Consider the following 17,158-nt stretch of genomic DNA (forward strand, 5'->3'; position numbering starts at 1 on the left):
GGAAGGAAGGAAGGAAGGAAGGAAGGAAGGAAGGAAGGAAGGAAGGAAGGAAGGAAGGAGAAAAAGAAAAAGGACCCGAGGAAATTCCATGGGAACCAGCAAGAACAAGAAACAACAGAAAAGGATCCTCAAACATTTCAGATACTGAAATTATTATCTACAGATAATAAAACTATTTAAAGTAATCAAAGACAAATGTGAAAATATCAGAAACCAAGAAACTATGAAACAGTAAAATTTGAAGATAAAAAGAGAACTTTGTAAAATGAAAAAGTACGATACATACAATTAAAACCTCAGTCAGTAAATTAGACAAGGTTGAACAGAGAATTAGTGAACTGGAAGATAGGAAATTATCCAGAGCGAGCATGAAACACAAAAGATGGGAAATATAAACTGAACAACAAGATCTAGAAGAAGAGCTAAGGTACATTAGGTTTAATCAGGTTCCAGAAACAGATGACAGAGACAATGGAGCAGAGGCAATGCAAAGATAATGACTGAGAATTTTCCAGAACTGATGAAAGACACCATACTGATTCAAGAAGCCAAATGAATCCCTAAAAAGATGCGCATATATATATATATATATATATACACATATGTGTGTGTGTGTATGTGTATATATATATATATATATATATATATATATATATGTATATATATATGCATGCACCCAGGTAAAACATAAAAACTACAAAGAGAAAATTTTAAAAGCAACAGTGGTCAACTGGTAGCTGACTTCTCAACAGCAATAATGAAAGTCAGGATGGTATTTTCTATATGTTGAAATAACTACCAACCTAGAATTCTACATCCAGGAATTCCTTCCAAAATGAATGTGAAATAAAGACGTTTTCAAACTAAAATAACTAACCGAAAATACACACATACACATACATACGAGATTTTTTCCACCAAGAAAAAGATCCAGATAGGAGGTCCGAGTTCAAAGAAAGTTAGAACAGCAAAGAAAATAGTAAATAACATGAACCCCTCTAAATGACTGTTGACTTTAGAGAACATTAATAATGTTGTATGGTGTTTTTTTTTTTTACTTGAAACAGAATTTAAAAACAGTGATGTCCCAGAAAACAGCAGGGTAGGAAAATGCAGGGGTCGGTCCTTCCGCTGAAACATCTTCAATAAGCTGAGAAAAAAAAATGATCAAAATCCACTATTTGGCAATTCTGGAACCAGATCAGACACTTAAGCAACCAGGAGAGTGCTTGACAAAAGCAGAGGCTGCTGAACTCTGGTACCAGAGCTGATATGCCAACCTGCTACCATCCCCCAGTGCTCAGCCCCTCCGCAGCCAGGGAAACTGTAGTCCGGGAAACTAGAGTGGCTGGCTGGGGCGTGGGGGGGGGGGGGGGGGGCAGTAAGGACCCTGTCCTCCAAAAACGTGGCGTTGTGTGTTTTGATCAGTTTGACGGCTCCCTGAGGAACCAGATCAAACAAACACCTTTCTTTTGCGTGCCTCGGGCTGCAGAGGCCTCCCTGGTGGCATCAATTATAAGACTCAAAGAGGGGCGCCTGGGTGGATCAGTCAGTTAAGCGTCCAACTTCGGCTCAGTGATCTCACAGTTCATGAGTTCAAGCTCCGAGTCGGGCTCTGTGCTGACAGCTGGAGCCCGGAGCCTGCTTCAGATTCTGTGTCTCCCTCTCTGCCCCTCCCCGCCCCAATAAATAAACGTTAAACATTTTTTTAAAAAAAGATTTAAAGAGACGTATATACTTATTTGGGAGAGGAATCCAGACATTTAAGAAAATCTGTCAAGTCACAGGCTAATCACACAGATAACAGAATTGTCAGTCACCACACATAACAAGAAATACAGACTTTGCAAAAATAATTTGAAAAAGTCACCAAACAAATGGACGGCTATAGCCATCAAAAGAAATCCAGGGAGAGAGAGAATATGATTTCCATAATTACATTATAATATTCAAAATGTCTAGTTCTTGGGGCGCCTGGGTGGCTCAGTCTGTTGAGCCTCTGACTTCGGCTCAGGTCATGATCTCACGGTCAGTGGGTTCAAGCCCCGCACTGGGCTCTGTCCTGACAGCTCAGGGCCTGGAGGCTGGTTCAGCTTCTGTGTCTCCCTCTCTCTCTGCCCCTCCCCCACTCATGCTCGGTTTCTCTTTCTCCTTCAAAAATAAAAACATTAAAAAAAAAAAGTCTAGTTCTCAACAACAAATTACAAGATGTAGAAAGAAACAGGAAAATATGACTCATTCAAAGGAAAAAAAGAATTAGAGGCACCTGGCTGCTCAGTTGGTAGAGGAGGTAACTTTTTCTTTTTATTTATTTTGAGAGAGAGGGAGAGTGCACACAGGTGGGACAAGGGCAGAGAGAGAGAGAGAGAGAGAGAATCTCAAGCAGGCTCCATGCTGTCAGTACAGAGCCCAATGCAGGGCTCAAACCCACGAACAATGAGATCATGACCCGAGCCAAAGTCAGGCACTTAACCGACTGAGCCACCCAAGGTACCCTGAGCATGCGACTCTTGATCTCAGGGTTGTGAGTTTGAGCCCCATGTTGGGTGTGGAGATTGCTTAAAAATAAAAATTTTAAAAATAAAACACAAAGGAAGAAGAGACTCTGACAGGAACATTTCCTGGAGAAGCCCAGACACTGGAATTATTAATCAAAGACATTAAGTCAACAGTCTTAAATATGCTCCATGAACTATTTGGACAACAAACTGAAATCGGAATGATATAGGAGCAAATAGAAAATCTCAGTAAAAAGACATAAGTTATAAAAAAGAACCAAACAGAAACCCGGGGAGCTGCGAAGTACAACTGATGATACGAAAATTTCCTTAGATGCCACTACGTACGCTTACTGAAATGACCAAAACCCACTGAGCACAACCTATGTTGGAGAGAGTGTGGAGCAGCAGGCACGCTCACTCAGCGCGAGGGCAAAAGGGTACAGCCCCTCAGGAGACAGTGCGGTGGTCTCTTACATACTCTTAGCGTATGATGTAGCAACCACGGTCCTTGGGACTTACCCAGAGGAGCTAAAAACTTAGGTCCGTGCCCAAACCTGCACACGGATGTTTACAGCAGCTTTATTTATTTATTTTTTTTTAATTCTTTTTTTTTTTAACGGTTTATTTATTTTTGAGAGAGACAGAGACAGAGTGCGAGCAGGGGGAGGGGCAGAGAGACAGGGAGTCACAGAATCCGAAGCAGGCTCCAGGCTCCGAGCGGTCAGCACAGAGCCCGACGCGGGGCTCGAACCCACGAACCGTGAGATCACGACCCGAGCCGAAGTCAGACGCTTAACCGACTGAGCCACCCAGGCGCCCCTACAGCAGCTTTATTTATAACTGCCAGAAGTCAGAGGCGGTCAGATGTCCTCCAGCAGGTGCATGGATAAATGAGCTGTGGTCCAGCCAGCCAGCGGAATATTATCCAGCACTAAAAAGGAACGAGCTCTCAAGCCTTGAAGAGACGCAGAGGAAACTTCAATGCAGAGCACTAAGTGAAGCCAGCCTGAAAAGGCTACAAGCCATTTGATTCCAACTGTATAGCATTCTGGGAAAGGCAAAACTATGGAGACAGTAAATAGGTCAGTGGTTGCCAGGGGTCGGACGGAAGACGGGATGAACAGGCAGTGCACAAAGGATTTTTAAGGCGGTGAAGCTACCAACTACGATACTGTAAAGGTGGATACGTGTCATTACAAATTTGTCCAAACCTATAAAATGCACAACACCAAGAGAAAACCCTAATGTAAACTATGGACTCTGTGTGATAATGACGTGTCAGCGTAGATTCATGGATTGTAACAAACGCGCTACTCTAGTGGGGATGTTGACCATGTACAGACACAGTTATGTCCCTGCGGAGGTAGGGGGGATGTGGGAAGTCTCTGTGCCTTCTGCTCAACATTGCCCGGAACATAAAACCGCTCTCAAAAATAAAAGCTATTAAAAATTCACTGAAGGGGCTCAATGGCCGATTTCAACAAGAAGGAGAAAGGGCCATTGAACTTGAGGATAAGCAGTTGAAGTTACCCAAACTAATGAGCAGAAAGAAAAAACAACTGAGAAGAATGAACAGAGCCTGAGGGACCCGAGGGACATCATACCAACATCTGCAACAGCGACGTCCCAGAATGATGAGAGAGAGGAAAGGGAAGAGAAAAACATTTTTTTGAAGAAATGGCCAAAAACTTCCCAAATTTGATAACAGACATAAATCCACCCACTCCAGAAACTCAACAGTCTCTAAGCACAATGAACTCAAAGAGATCTGCACTACCACACATCACAGTCATACTGTCAAGAGTCAAACGGAGAAAGTGCGAGAAGGACCTTGTCACTTACAAAAGCACTTCAGTAACACAGCTGAGGTCTTGTAAGAAGTGAGAGAGCCCAGAAGGTAGTGGAATGACATATTTAAAATGCTGAAAGAGGGGCGCCTGGGTGGCGCAGTCGGTTAAGCGTCCGACTTCAGCCAGGTCACGATCTCGCGGTCCGTGAGTTCGAGCCCCGCGTCAGGCTCTGGGCTGATGGCTTGGAGCCTGGAGCCTGTTTCCGATTCTGTGTCTCCCTCTCTCTCTGCCCCGCCCCCGTTCATGCTCTGTCTCTCTCTGTCCCAAAAATAAATAAACATTGAAAAAAAAAAAATTTTTTTTTAAAAAAAATAAAATGCTGAAAGAAAATCACATCAACCGTCAACTAAAAAAAATCCTTCAAGGGGCTCCTGGGGGGCTCAGTCAGTTGAGCATCTTGACTCTTGCTATCGGCTCAGGTCACGATCCCAGGGTTGTGGGATCAAGCCCGGTGTCAGGCTCCACACTGAGTGTGGAGCCTGCTTGGGATTCTCTCTCTCTCTCTCTCTCTCTCTCTCTCTCTCCCTCTGCCCCCTTATCCCTGCTCGCTCACATGCTCTCTCCCCCTCTCTCTCCTAAGTAAACATTTTAAAAAATCCTTCAAGAATGAAGGAGAAATTAAGGCATTCTCAGATAAACAAAAGCTAAGAGCACTCATTACTAGCAAACCTGACCTATAGAAACATGCTGAAGGGAGTCCCGTAGACTAAAATGAAATGAAATTCAACAGTAACTTGAAGCCATATGAATAAATAAAGAAAAGTGGTAAAGGTTACTACGTAGGTAAATGCAAAAGTCTGTATTACTGTACTTTCTTTGAAAAAAAATGTTTTTTAATGTTTATTTTTGAGAGGGGGGGAGGGGCAGAGAGAGAAGGGGGAAGACACAGAATCTGAAGCAGGCTCCAGGCTCTGAGCTGTCAGCACAGAACCATGAACGGTGAGATCATGGCCTGAGCCAAAGTCGGACACTTAACCAACTGAGCCATCCAGGCGCCCCGTGTATTACTGTACTTTCAGTTTGGAACTTTTTTCCCCTGTGATATAAAAGGCGGATGCATAAAACAGTAATTATAAACCTGTGTCAATAACACCACGAAAGCAGAGGGACACAGATGTGTAGCAACAGTGATCACTGACTCTGGAAACTAAAAGCTAGTATTATTCAAACTGGGTTACTGTTAAGATGGTAATTGTAATCCCAAGGTAATCATTAAGAAAACTTCTAAAATGTACAGAAAAGGAAAAGTGAAGAGAATCAAAATGGTACACAAAATATCAATGTACCTTAGAAAGGCAGTAATGGGGGAATTGAAAAAACAAAAAACAAAAACCAAGCAGGACATACAGAAAACAAATAGTTAAATGGCAGATATAAGTGGTTCTTTTCCAGTAATTACTTCAAATGGAAATGGATTAAACTTTCCAATTAAAAGGCAGAAACTGGCAGAATGGATTAAAAACCAAAACGTAATCCACCCATATGTTGTCTGGATTACAAACTCACTTTAGATACAAAGACACAAAGAGGTTGTAAATAAAAAGATGAAAAAAGACAGTCCATGCAAATAGCAACCAAGCGAGCTAGGGTGGGGGCTATGTTATCATTAGACAAAAATTTAAGCCAAAAAAAAGTTACATCAAGAAGACATAACCATATAAACATATATGCACTTAACAGAACCCCAAATTATATAAAGAAAAAATTGACAGACTTGATGAAAAACATGGACAGTTCTACATTAATAGCTAGAAACGTCAACACCTCCCTTTCAATAATGGATAGAACAGAGGCACGTGGGTGGATTAGTCAATTAAGAATCCAACTCTCGGGGCTCCTGGGTGGCTCAGTTGGTTAAGTGTCCAACTTCGGCTCAGGTCACGATCTCACGGTCTGTGCGTTCGAGCCCCACACCAAGCTCCGCACTGGTGGCTCGGAGCCCAGAGACTGCTTCGCATTCTGTGTCCCCCTCCCTCTCTCTCTCTGCCCCTCCCCTGCTTGTGCTTGCTCGATCTCTCTCACACAAAAATAAACAGACATTAAAAAAAAAAAAAAAGAATCCAACTCTTGATTTTGGCTCAGGCCATGATCTCATGGTTTGTGGGATTGAGCCCCACACCAGGCTCTGCATGGAGCCTGCTTGGGATTCTGTCTCTCCCTCTCTCTGTCTCTCTCTCTCAAAACAAATAAATAAACCTAAAAAAAATGGATAGAAGAATACGAAATCAAGGGCTTGAATAGTAGTACAGCCAGGCACTATTCTGGGATTCAACAACAAAGACACAAAAACCCTTGCCTTCAAAAAATACACGAGATTTTAAAGTACAGTACGTAGTGTATTAGAAGAAAGATCAAGCAGGGAAGGGGAACAGGACGGTGAGAGGTTGCACGTTTCACTCAGCGTGGTTGGGGAAGACCTCACTAACAAGATGACATCCGAGTGAAGAGTATTCTCCTGTCCCTCAATATCACTTAGCATGCTACTTCGAGAACTGTGTGCCAGACAGACTCCCGCTCTAGCTGGCGAGCTCCTGTGGGCCCGGACTGCTCCCTGCTCCCAGCTCCCAGCACGGAGCTTGCGCAGGGGCCGTTCGGCAGGCTCAGTGAACACACACCCGCCAGGTCAGAAGGTGACAGCAGCTTACAAACAGCTACAGAACGGAACTAACACCCTTGGTTGTTCATGACATTGGTTTCCATGCGGTCGGTCCGCCAACTCAAGCGGCTGGGTGCAAAGTGAAAGGAGTTTGTTTTTCCAAACACAGGTCTCGCTGACTGAGAAACCGGGCGTGTCCCCTTAGGTCAACCGTTAATAAGGAAAACCTCGCAGACTGACCTGGTCTCAGATCCTCATTAATCTTCCCCTAACACACATTTTACACACACAGTGGTCCCCTCTCATCCACGGTTTCCCTTTCGGCGGTTTCAGTCACCCACGGTCGGGAAGCAGGTGATCCCCCTTCGGACGGTATCGTCAGGTCAACAGAGGCCTCACACTGTGTCACAACGTGTGTGCCATCCACCTCCTTCACCCCATCCCGGGGCATTTTGTCATTCCCCCATCCTCACAAGAAGGGTGAGGGGCGCCTGGGTGGCTCAGTTGGGTAAGCACCAACTTTGGCTCAGGTCACGATCTCACAGTTCATGGGTTCGAGCCCCGCGTCGGGCTCTGTGCTGACAGCTCAGAGCCTGGAGCCTGTTTTGGATTCTGTGTCTCCCTCTCTCTCTGCCCCTCCTCTGCTTATGCTCTCTCAAAAGTAAACAATTTTTTTTTAAAAATTAAAAAAAAAAAAAAGGAGAAGAGTGAGTGCAGGACATTAAGATACTTTGAGAACGTGAGAGATGACATTCACATGACTTTATTACAGTACGTACTTAGAAGTGTTCAATTTAAAAAAAATTTTTTTATTTTGGAGGGGCAGAGAGAGAGAATCCCAAGCAGGCTCCACACTGTCAGCCAGAGCCCGAGTCGGGGCTCGAACTCCCCATACCCCAAGATCCTGACCTGAGCCAAAATCGAGAGTCAGACGCTCACCCGACTGAGCCACCCGGGCGCCCCATGAGCGTTCAACTTTATAATGAGTTACTGTTGTTCGTCTCTTACTATGACTACTCTGTAAAGGAACCCCCGTCGCAGGTGCGTGTGGGCAAGAAACCCGGGGCACACACGGGCTTTAGTACCACCTGGGGTTCCAGGCACTGCATCCTGTGATTGGGGGTGGGGGGAGCTGCTGTAAAAGCAGAAGCCGAGGTCAAAATTCTAGTTAAAACCGGGAGGAGCGTTCGCCAGGACTCCTCTTGGGAGTCGTGAGTCCCTGTGCCTCAGACCCTCCTCCCCTAAGCAGGAAACCCGCCCCAGACGCCCCGCCCCCTGACCTGTACCAGGCTCATCTCCAGCTGCAGCGCGTCCCTCTCCCTCCGGGCCGTGTCCAGCTCGCCCTCCAAGCGCCGCACCTCGGACTGCGCCAGCGCCAGCTGCTGCTGGGCCTCCCGCGCTGCCTGGGCCTCCCTCTGTGTGTTCCCCTGCGGGAGGACATCAAACCTAAGGACGCGCCGCGTGTCCCCGCGCCCCGTTACCCCTGGCCCCGCGTCAGCCTCCCCCACCCTAAAACCCAAGCTGCTTCTCTCCCTTTCACATGTGACTACTTCCTCATCTGGTCCAGCTCACTCTTCTGCCTTCCGCGTGGTGGCCGCCCCCCAGCCCTTCGCGCCGGCCTAACACCCTCAGCCTTGTCCCGCGGCGACAGCCCTGCGCTCTCCGTGCCAGTCCCCTACACGCCACGTTCCGACATCACGTCTCATTCCGCTACCTTGCCCCGCACCTGCTCCCTCTTCCCCGCCTGCCACTCTTACCTTCTCCTGCTCCAGCTGGGCCTGCACGTCGTCCCGCAGCGCCCGGTGGCGCTCCTCCAGCTGGCGCTCCTGCTCGGCCCACGCCTGCCGTTCCCCTTCCAGGGCCACCTTCAGTGTCTCCAGCTGCCGGTGCTCACTGAGCTGCCCGGCCCGGGCCTCGTCCCGCTCTTCCTGCAGAGCCCGGCACCGCTGCTGTTCCAGCTCCAAGCTCAGGGTCAGAGCCTGCCTCTCCTCCTCCTATGGCCCCAGGGGAAACCAAGCTCCTTACGAGCCCGTCCGACGCCAGCAATCTGTCCCCTCGCCCCACACAGAGGACCAGCGCCCTGAGAATTACGTCCACGAGAAAACACAGCAGTTGGCCAGCCCACGGGATTAGGATATAGTAAATAAGAGCTTCTGTTCCGGAATTAGGTACATCTGGGTTCAAATCTGTCCCTTCCTATGCGTTCTGAGGCACACGTCTCAATCTGCAAACGGGCATCATGCCAGGGTCTACCTCGCGAGGATTACGGTGCAAAGCGCACAGGAAGTAATTAGCACGGGGGCCCGGCACACGGTGAGCACTCCATACACAACAGCCATCACTATCATCATCCAGAGAAGTTCCACGGAGACCAGAAAATCCAGCCCGCAAAGTCACGTCCTAGCCAACCAGCACCCATCACCCATACTGTTGGACAAAGCCTGTTAAGATGAGAAGTACCAAGGGCGCCTGGGTGGCTCGGTCGGTTAAGCGGCCGACTTCGGCTCAGGTCATGATCTCGCGGTCCAAGAGTTCGAGCCCGCGTCGGGCTCTGGGCTGACAGCTGGGAGCTCAGAGCCTGGAGCCTGTTTTGGATTCTTTGTCTCCCTCTCTCTCTGTCCCTCCCCCACTCGTGTTCTCTCTGTCTCTCTCACAAATAAAACATTAAAAAAAGTAATAAAAAAACTAAAAGATGACAAGTACCAGCCTGCACGTAGCAGGCACATGTCGTGCACACGGCGAGTTCCAAACCTGGCTGCTCCTTCACGTGGGTAATCCTCTTGTCACTTCAGCAGTAAGAAACCTGACGGAGTCTTGTCCCACACCCGGCTTCGCCATGCCCTACACTACAGTTCCCAAGCCTGGCTGAACAAAATCAGCTAGGAAACTGCTGAAAACATTTAGGCTCCCAGCCCCACCATATGCCTACTGAATCAAAACCCCTGGCAGTGGGTCCCAGAAACCTACATTTTAAAGTAATCCCCCAGGTAATTCTAACGAGGAAATAATTTGCCGAGTCTCTTAAACTAACTTGGTGGCAGAGCCCTGTTTGCTGAACAAGTGTTCTAAGATCAGTCTTTGGGAAACACTCCCCCAGTGCAGCTCCCACAACCTGCCAACGGCAAGCACCCCTCCAGAACTAATTAGCGGCTTCCACCGGAATCAACCCAGTCCAGCGTTCTCACCAGCGTCTCTCTTTCCCGTTGCTGCAGTCTGGCGCCTTCCTGCTCACGACTCAGGGCCTCCATGGCCTCAGAAAGGCTTTGCTCCAGGTGGGTTACTGTCTTTCAGGGACAGGGGGACACAAGACAGGGGAACTGACGAACTCACAGTTCAAAAAGCGTCAATGAGATAGACTTTAAAAGTAAGACCTGGGGCACCTGTGTCGGGCTCTGTGCTGACAGCTCAGAGCCTGGAGCCTGCTTCGGATTCTGTGTCTCCCTCTCTCTCTGCCCCTCCCCCCACTTGCGCATGCCCTCTCTCTCTCTCTCTCTCAAAAAATGAATAAACATTAAAAAAAATTTTTTAATAAAAAAAAGAAAAAGAAGACCTAACTAAATGACTTGGGGGCCAAAGAGAAGACCACAGGGTGTGGGGAAAGCCGGGAAGACACAGATGAGGCAATTCTGACAGTAAAAATGGTGAAAAGAGAGCAGGTCGGTTTCTGCAACCCTGGCTCAATCGGTCGGGAACCCTGCTTCGGAGCTACTTCAACCCCCTTCCACCTGCCAATCTGTGACCCGGGTTCTAATGCCATCTCATCCAGGTTGCCCACCTCCTGCTGCTTGCTTCTGGTGAGTTCGGCTGCCTGGCGTTCCTCCTGGAGCCCCCGAAGGACCTCTGCCCGCTCGGCTTCGTGCCGGTTCCAGCCCTCCACCACGCGGGCCAGGGTCTCAGGAGAGGAGAGTCAGATGGCATTTCAAAATCATTGTTTTGCCCTCTTTCTGCCCGCAGGAGCGGGGTCAACAGCCACCTTCTCCCAGGATCGGGAAATCCACACCGGGCCCCAGCTCCCAGAGTGAGCACAGAAATGCCGGCCGGCCACCCCGTTTACTCTTCCCCCCATGGAGAGCCCCGCCCACATTCTGCTCCCCTGGCACCTTGTCCAACTGCTCGATCATAACGTCTTTCTTGCGGTCGGCAGTCACAGCCACAGCTAACTGTTGCTGAAGCTCCAGCACTCGGGTCTGGAGGCTCTGAATATGGCGCTCGCAATGCTGGGAAGAAGGGTGACAAGTGGGGGTGACCGTCCCTAAGCTGACCAAAGCATCAAACTTCCCAGGTCTTCTCGGTGAAAACGGGCTGGACACAGGGAGCTTGGGTCCCCAGAACAGAGGAGGTTTGGAGAAGAAGAATCAGGAATTCTGGAGCAGGAAACTTGAAGCCTCCAACGCCTTCCCCTACCATGTCAGGAGACAGGGGCTTAGCTTCCAGGCTCTTCCTTTTCCTGGCTCTCCCGAGAATTCCCATGAACCCTCTGGTAGCAGCGCGACAGCCCACACGGCAAAGAGTGGGAGGTCACTCCTGCCTCAAGAAGTTCATCGGGCACAGTGATGAAACGCAGCAAAGACAGGAGAAAGCCTTTCATCCATGCCCAGGTGACTTAAGATCAAGGAAGAGACAACACAACCAGTGATTCTGACGCTTCCTCTGCCTAGTCCCTCTCTCTGCCCACCTCAGAGAGGCTGGAGATAAAGCTTGCTAGGTCACCAATAACTGCAAAGCCTTCGCACAAGCTAGCGAGGCTTGTTCATTCACCACGCGCTTATGGGACATTGCTTTGCTTTGCATCAGGCATGTTCTAGACCTTAGGAAGACAGGGCGGAACGAGATAAGGTATGGCCCTCGTGGAGCTTAGATTTCAGAGGGGAGAAATGAGATCTATCGGGCTGTGGTAAGCAGCTGTATGAAGGGAAGAACAGAGCAACCCGACTGAACGCCGGGAGGAGGAATGTGCCATTTTAGGTCGGATGGTCAAAGACGACCACCCTGAAGGGCCATTTGAGCAAAGTCTCGGCTTGCAGGCCCTTAACCCTCAGCCCTGTTCAGCACCCGGCCCATTTCTAATCGTTGCTGCTTTCAAAAGGAAGCCTCGGTAACTCACCTTGCGACGGGTATGCTCTGAATCCAGGGCATCCCTCAGGCCCTGGAAATCCGGGGGATTGAGCGGGGGTCCTGGCCGAAGACTGGCATAGCGGGGAAACAGCTCCTCCAGGGCTTGGGCCGAGCTGGACGGAGATAAGTCTTGCAGGGGCCGGGTGCTGAGCAAACCAGGTAGAGAATGTCAGGGTGGGGAAAGCTTTTGAGATCCCCTAGTCCAACTGTGACGTTTTACAGACGTGGAAACTGGAACTCAGAAAGGGCCAGAGACTTGCCCAAAGTCACGGAGCTAGACAGTGACACGGCCCTCAACAGCACTTAGGTCCTGTGATTCACTCTCTAGCGCTGTTCCTGCACACCACGCTCCCCGCAGTAACAGTCTTAGCAGAAACAAGCCAACTCTTCCGGGGGAAGAAGATACCTGGGAGAAAGCCAGGTACCAGGCAGGAGATGCCCACGTTCCTGAAGTAAAGGAGTTAGAAGCCAGGAGAGAAAGGATGAAAACTGAAAGGTAAGGGACAAGCATCTTAGGTCCTTAAGAGGTTCAGAAGCAGGAAGGAGAGAGTTATGGAACGGAACACTTGGCTTTCCAGGCAAGCAAGTGAGCAGAACCCAAGGGGGACTCACTTCAGCAAGGTGGCTGTGCTGTCACTGTCAAAGGAGTCCTCTTCTCGTCTCTCTGAGCCAGCACCTGGAGTGAGGGGGTCCCCTGCAGGCAGCCAGAGGGACCCCAGAGCCAGGGTCAGGTAAGACTTTGGAACAGGGACCACTTGAAGGAGAAGAGAGGAGAGGGCCTTCCTTTCTACTGCACCCACCCCTCTGGCCCCTCTCCCAAAGAACCGGAGCCTCTCCTGAAACCTGAGTCTTCCTTTCTCCACCTCCTCCCGCCCCTTACGTCTGTGCACTTCTTCATGGTCAAGGGGTTTACTCACGATGGGCTGTATCACGGGAGGTCTGGAGCAAGCTCTGAAGTTGACCCCGAACACTTTCCATCTCAAAGATATGCTTCGAACCATCCTAAGGGAAAAAAAAAAAAAAAAAAAAAAAGGCAACATGAAAATCAGATGCGCACTGAAAAACCTATGTTCGACCTACCGCCAGGGCAGATGACGTCCGGTACCCCCCGCCCCCCGCCCTGCCAACCCAAGAATTTTTACTCTGGCACCTGGGAGAGCTAAGAAAAACAGAACTGACTCAACTCAAACGTCTGCAGAAGCCAGACAGGTAGTGGGAATGAATTAACTAGGCACATTAAGACAAGACTGGTGGGGACGCTTGTCAGCTAGAGAGCAAACCTCTTCTCCGAAGACCGTACAGTCCGTGGCGAGAGACCCAACTGGTCTGCAAATTGTTTACGACACTTTTTCTAGCCAACACGCGTAACTACCCTTTCTGTAGCACGTGTGACTGATCAGGCTGTGTTTTAATGATTTAGATGCCAAACTTTACACCATACAATCAAAATAGCTTTGAGCTGGGAGGAGCTTAGCACGTTTTGCTGTCCTGATCCTCACTCTTAGTGCCCGGGTGCCAATCAAAGCACAGTGCAGGTGTCTCTGACCAAAAAACACTAGTTAAGTTTCATAATTTCCCCAAGTATGGTGTCCCTGGGCCACTCTCTGCCTCATAAACATTTGCTCCCAGGAACGAGCATAAAGGACTCTAGTTAAAAGCAATGTGAGGGGCGCCTGGGTGGCGCAGTCAGTTAAGCGTCCGACTTCAGCTCAGGTCACGATCTCGCGGTCCGTGAGTTCGAGCCCCGTGTCGGGCTCTGGGCTGATGGCTCAGAGCCTGGAGCCTGTTTCCGATTCTGTGTCTCCCTCTCTCTCTCTGCCCCTCCCCCGTTCATGCTCTGTCTCTCTCTGTCCCAAAAAAAATAAACGTTGAAAAAAAAAAAAAGCTATGTGAAATCCAACAAGAGGGGTTCAAACCTCAGCAAAGCCATTTTTTTTTAACCACCTCCAATCCCAAGACCCTGGAGGTCCCCAAGACACACCTCTCTCACCTTTTTCTTCAAGTTGTTCTCCAATCCAACTGACAAGCTGCGACTCAGCTCTTGGGCCAAGCCATCTAACATCTCATGAGGAGGTGGGGAGGAGGAGGGCAGATACAGCTGGGCCCGGGCTGTGGCCTCTGCCTGGCGACTGAGGTGCAAAGAAGCATAGAGCTGGGAGGTCACCTCAGAGGACATTTGGTTCAGCCCAGGGGCTTCTGATGAATCACTCAGGAGATCCTCAGCCCGGAGGGGCGAACTGGGAACCGTAGCTGATGTCGCCATGGGTACAAGGAAGAGACAACTGCAGACAGTACAGCTGGGGACTTCTGGTCTTGCTGTAGGACAGGCCAGGGGGGGAAGTACACGGAAGAAGAAGATTTGGGAGAAAGGAGGAAGGCTCCAAGCCAAGGATCCTTGGTGACTAACGGTATGGAGGCTTTCTGGTTAGAGGAAAGGTTTCTGGCGGTTTCAGAGGCCATGGGAGAGGGCAAAAGCATTTCCTTCCACAGCTCCTGGGAACGGTGGAAAAGGAGGGTGCAGCAAGGAGTGGGTGGGGACAGAAGACGGAGGAGCGACAGCACCCCTGCAGTTCCCTGGAGGGCTGAAATCTGTAGATCAACTTCTGGCACCGGCCATCACCGGTCAACTGAACTCAACGTGCAAACTGAAATGGGCGCAAACCCAATAAGGGCCTAACTTCCCTCCAGCCGCCTTATGTGCCCCTCACCTGGTCCCGGTCTCAGAGAGGCAGGAACCTCAGGCTCCCCACCGGCTCACACCCCTCCGCCATGCACCTGTTCCACCCACGGTCAACCCTCTTGTATATCCCCTCCGACCCCTTCTGGCAAGAAAACCATAGTAAGTTTCCCTAGCCTCCCTCCCTCCTCGCTCTCCCGAGAGAAACTTCGTGAACACTCGGTCACCTCCTCAGACGTCTCTAAAAGGTACGCCGCCCTCAAGCCTAGCCTGCGATCCTCTACCCCGACCACCCCTCGCGACTCCTCGCCACACCGCCGGACCTCAGCCCCCTCAGTTTGCCACGGTGTCGACAAGGGGCTGTCCCCCTCCCCTGAGCCCCGGTCCGGGAGACCAAGGACGCCTCCACACCCACCCTCACCGCCCTCCCTGCGCTCAAAACCGTTGGCAGCCTCCCGCCCGCCGTCCGCAGCCCCGCCTCGCACGGCTTGATGACGTCGCCAGCCCAGAGCTCTTCCTCGCAGCGGCTCGGACGGCTTCTGGAGCCCGGGAGCCCAAGACGCGCGTGCGCGGCTCCCGCGGCACGGATTGGTTGGGGGAAGTATGGGGCGGAGTTAGCGCCCCGCCACTGCTGTGGGGGAGCGGGTTGGGCGGGGCGCCGCAAAAAACCGGAAGTATCTAGTGACGGGCACTGGGAGCAGTTCCGGTGAGTCCGGGGGAGGGGTTCCCGCCAGCTGGGGGAGTCAGGGGCCGAAAGCTGGAGCACCGGGGCTGTGGGCGGTCTCGGAGCGAGGCTTACATTCCCTGCCCTGCAGATGACTGTTCACAACCTGTACCTGTTTGACCGGAATGGAGTGTGTCTGCACTACAGCGAGTGGCACCGCAAGAAGCAAGCGGGGATCCCCAAAGAGGAGGTGACGAGAGGGCCCCGCGCAATCCGGGTGACCTCGCATCTCCAAACGCACACAGTCCCAGCCCAGCCCTTCCTCTCCAAACCCCGGCTGGTTCCCACCCCTACCCTGTCTCCTTCAACAACCGAGAGCTAACTAACTCTGTCCCTCTCCCCTAGGAGTACAAGCTGATGTACGGCATGCTCTTCTCTATCCGCTCCTTTGTCAGCAAGATGTCCCCGCTAGACATGTACGCTGAGTCAAAAAGGATGTTGAGGGAAGGAGGGCCAGTCTTGGAAATTTGGGAGTGCGGGAGACTTTGTGGAGTGGAAGAGACATTGGACCCCAAGAGAGGGGAAGGAGGCAGAGAGAGAGGGGCTGAGTCTGGAGCGAGAGTGCTGGGGCTGGCCAGAACGGGGGGGGGGGGGGGGGAGATCGGAAGGTAGAGAGGTTGCATGCAGGGGCCGAATTGAGGGGTGAAAATGGGAGGTGTCTTTACCAAATGAGGCTCCTACAAATGAGGTGTTTAGGGAGTCCACCTAGACGGGATCTAAAGTATCTCTTTGGGAGAGATTATGCTCCCATTCCTTAACGTCCTCATCATCTCTGCAGGAAGGACGGCTTCCTGGCCTTCCAAACTAGCCGTTACAAACTTCATTACTACGAGACTCCCACTGGGATCAAGGTTGTCATGAATACTGACTTGGGCGTCGGACCCATCCGAGATGTACTGCATCACATCTACAGTGCGGTCAGTGCCAGCCCCCTGGACCCTTCCTTCCCCTAAAGCTCCTCAACAGCCAGGGCCACTTAGAGCCTCAAGACTCCTTCCGCTTCCCTGCCCTAATCTTACTGTATCATAGCTCTGTTGAAGTCAGGAGTTTCCTGGGGACTCTTTATGTCCTTAAACACCACTGCTTTCTCCTCAGGAAGGGCTTGACTCCCAGCCCTTAATCCTTTTGCATTCACACACCCCTGAGGTTATATACTAGGTTTGGGGTTGAAAATAAGAAGTTACAAAGCCTGGCTCTAACACCCTTCCCCTCCATAGCTGTATGTGGAGCTGGTGGTGAAGAATCCCCTGTGCCCGCTGGGCCAAACTGTGCAAAGTGAGCTCTTCCGCTCCCGACTGGACTCCTACGTCCGCTCTCTGCCTTTCTTCTCTGCCCGGGCTGGCTGAAGGAAGCACTCTACCTCACCCGCCAGGAGACTCGCTGTCTGCCTGGGGCGCTGCCTAACCTGTTGGACGTGAGGGCTCCCACTGCATGCCCCTCTACCCCCTCAAGCTCCCCAGCAGCCCTCCCAGGACAGCAGCCTAAAGCCCTCCCTGGTGCCCTCCCGGCCCAGGCAAGAAGCCCGCAGGAATCCTCACACCTCCAAACCAGGCCCTCTCCAGTTTGATCTCCTACCTGATGCTGCAAAAGTACAGAATAAACTTTTGGTAACCCTTTGCAGCCTAAGCGTGTCAATTTGAGTGGTTGATTGGGGTCCTGCCCCACTCAGGAAGGCATTAACCAGGGTGGCCACAT

The 17,158-nt window shown here is 50.7% G+C and overlaps 2 protein-coding genes across 8 annotated transcripts in view; one reads left to right on the plus strand and one right to left on the minus strand.

The window, feature by feature from the left end:
- CNTROB (centrobin, centriole duplication and spindle assembly protein) overlaps positions 1 to 15,119 on the minus strand; it is a 25,432-nt gene extending 10,313 nt beyond the window's left edge. For 3 of the 7 annotated variants that reach the window (XR_005784065.1, XR_005784064.1, XM_040453313.1), the window contains exons 1-9: positions 14,044 to 15,119; positions 12,980 to 13,064; positions 12,675 to 12,756; positions 12,052 to 12,208; positions 11,048 to 11,164; positions 10,723 to 10,839; positions 10,133 to 10,231; positions 8,705 to 8,941; positions 8,228 to 8,374 (exon numbers count right to left, since the gene is read on the minus strand). Coding sequence is in view for 5 of the 7 variants with exons in the window: in XM_040453313.1 (XP_040309247.1) it covers positions 8,228 to 8,374; positions 8,705 to 8,941; positions 10,133 to 10,231; positions 10,723 to 10,839; positions 11,048 to 11,164; positions 12,052 to 12,208; positions 12,675 to 12,756; positions 12,980 to 13,064; positions 14,044 to 14,325 (1,323 nt within the window). In the remaining 2 variants the exon portion in view is untranslated. Of the gene's footprint in view, positions 1 to 8,227; positions 8,375 to 8,704; positions 8,942 to 10,132; positions 10,232 to 10,722; positions 10,840 to 11,047; positions 11,165 to 12,051; positions 12,209 to 12,674; positions 12,757 to 12,975; positions 13,065 to 14,043 lie in introns of those variants that run through there. The other 4 variants (XM_040453312.1, XM_040453311.1, XM_040453310.1 and 1 more) reach the window with 3 other exon arrangements.
- A 250-nt stretch (positions 15,120 to 15,369) lies between these two features.
- On the plus strand, positions 15,370 to 17,089 carry TRAPPC1 (trafficking protein particle complex subunit 1). The gene is made up of 5 exons (XM_040453324.1): positions 15,370 to 15,445; positions 15,555 to 15,653; positions 15,809 to 15,879; positions 16,242 to 16,380; positions 16,681 to 17,089. Exons 2-5 carry the CDS (start codon positions 15,555 to 15,557, stop codon positions 16,807 to 16,809), a joined length of 438 nt encoding a protein of 145 aa, XP_040309258.1. The 5' UTR covers positions 15,370 to 15,445; the 3' UTR covers positions 16,810 to 17,089.
- The last annotated feature ends 69 nt before the right edge of the window (positions 17,090 to 17,158 follow it).

Source organism: Herpailurus yagouaroundi, unplaced genomic scaffold (assembly GCF_014898765.1).
Source record: "Herpailurus yagouaroundi ecotype Mexico unplaced genomic scaffold, PumYag 208, whole genome shotgun sequence".
Taxonomy (NCBI): Eukaryota; Metazoa; Chordata; class Mammalia; order Carnivora; family Felidae; genus Herpailurus; species Herpailurus yagouaroundi.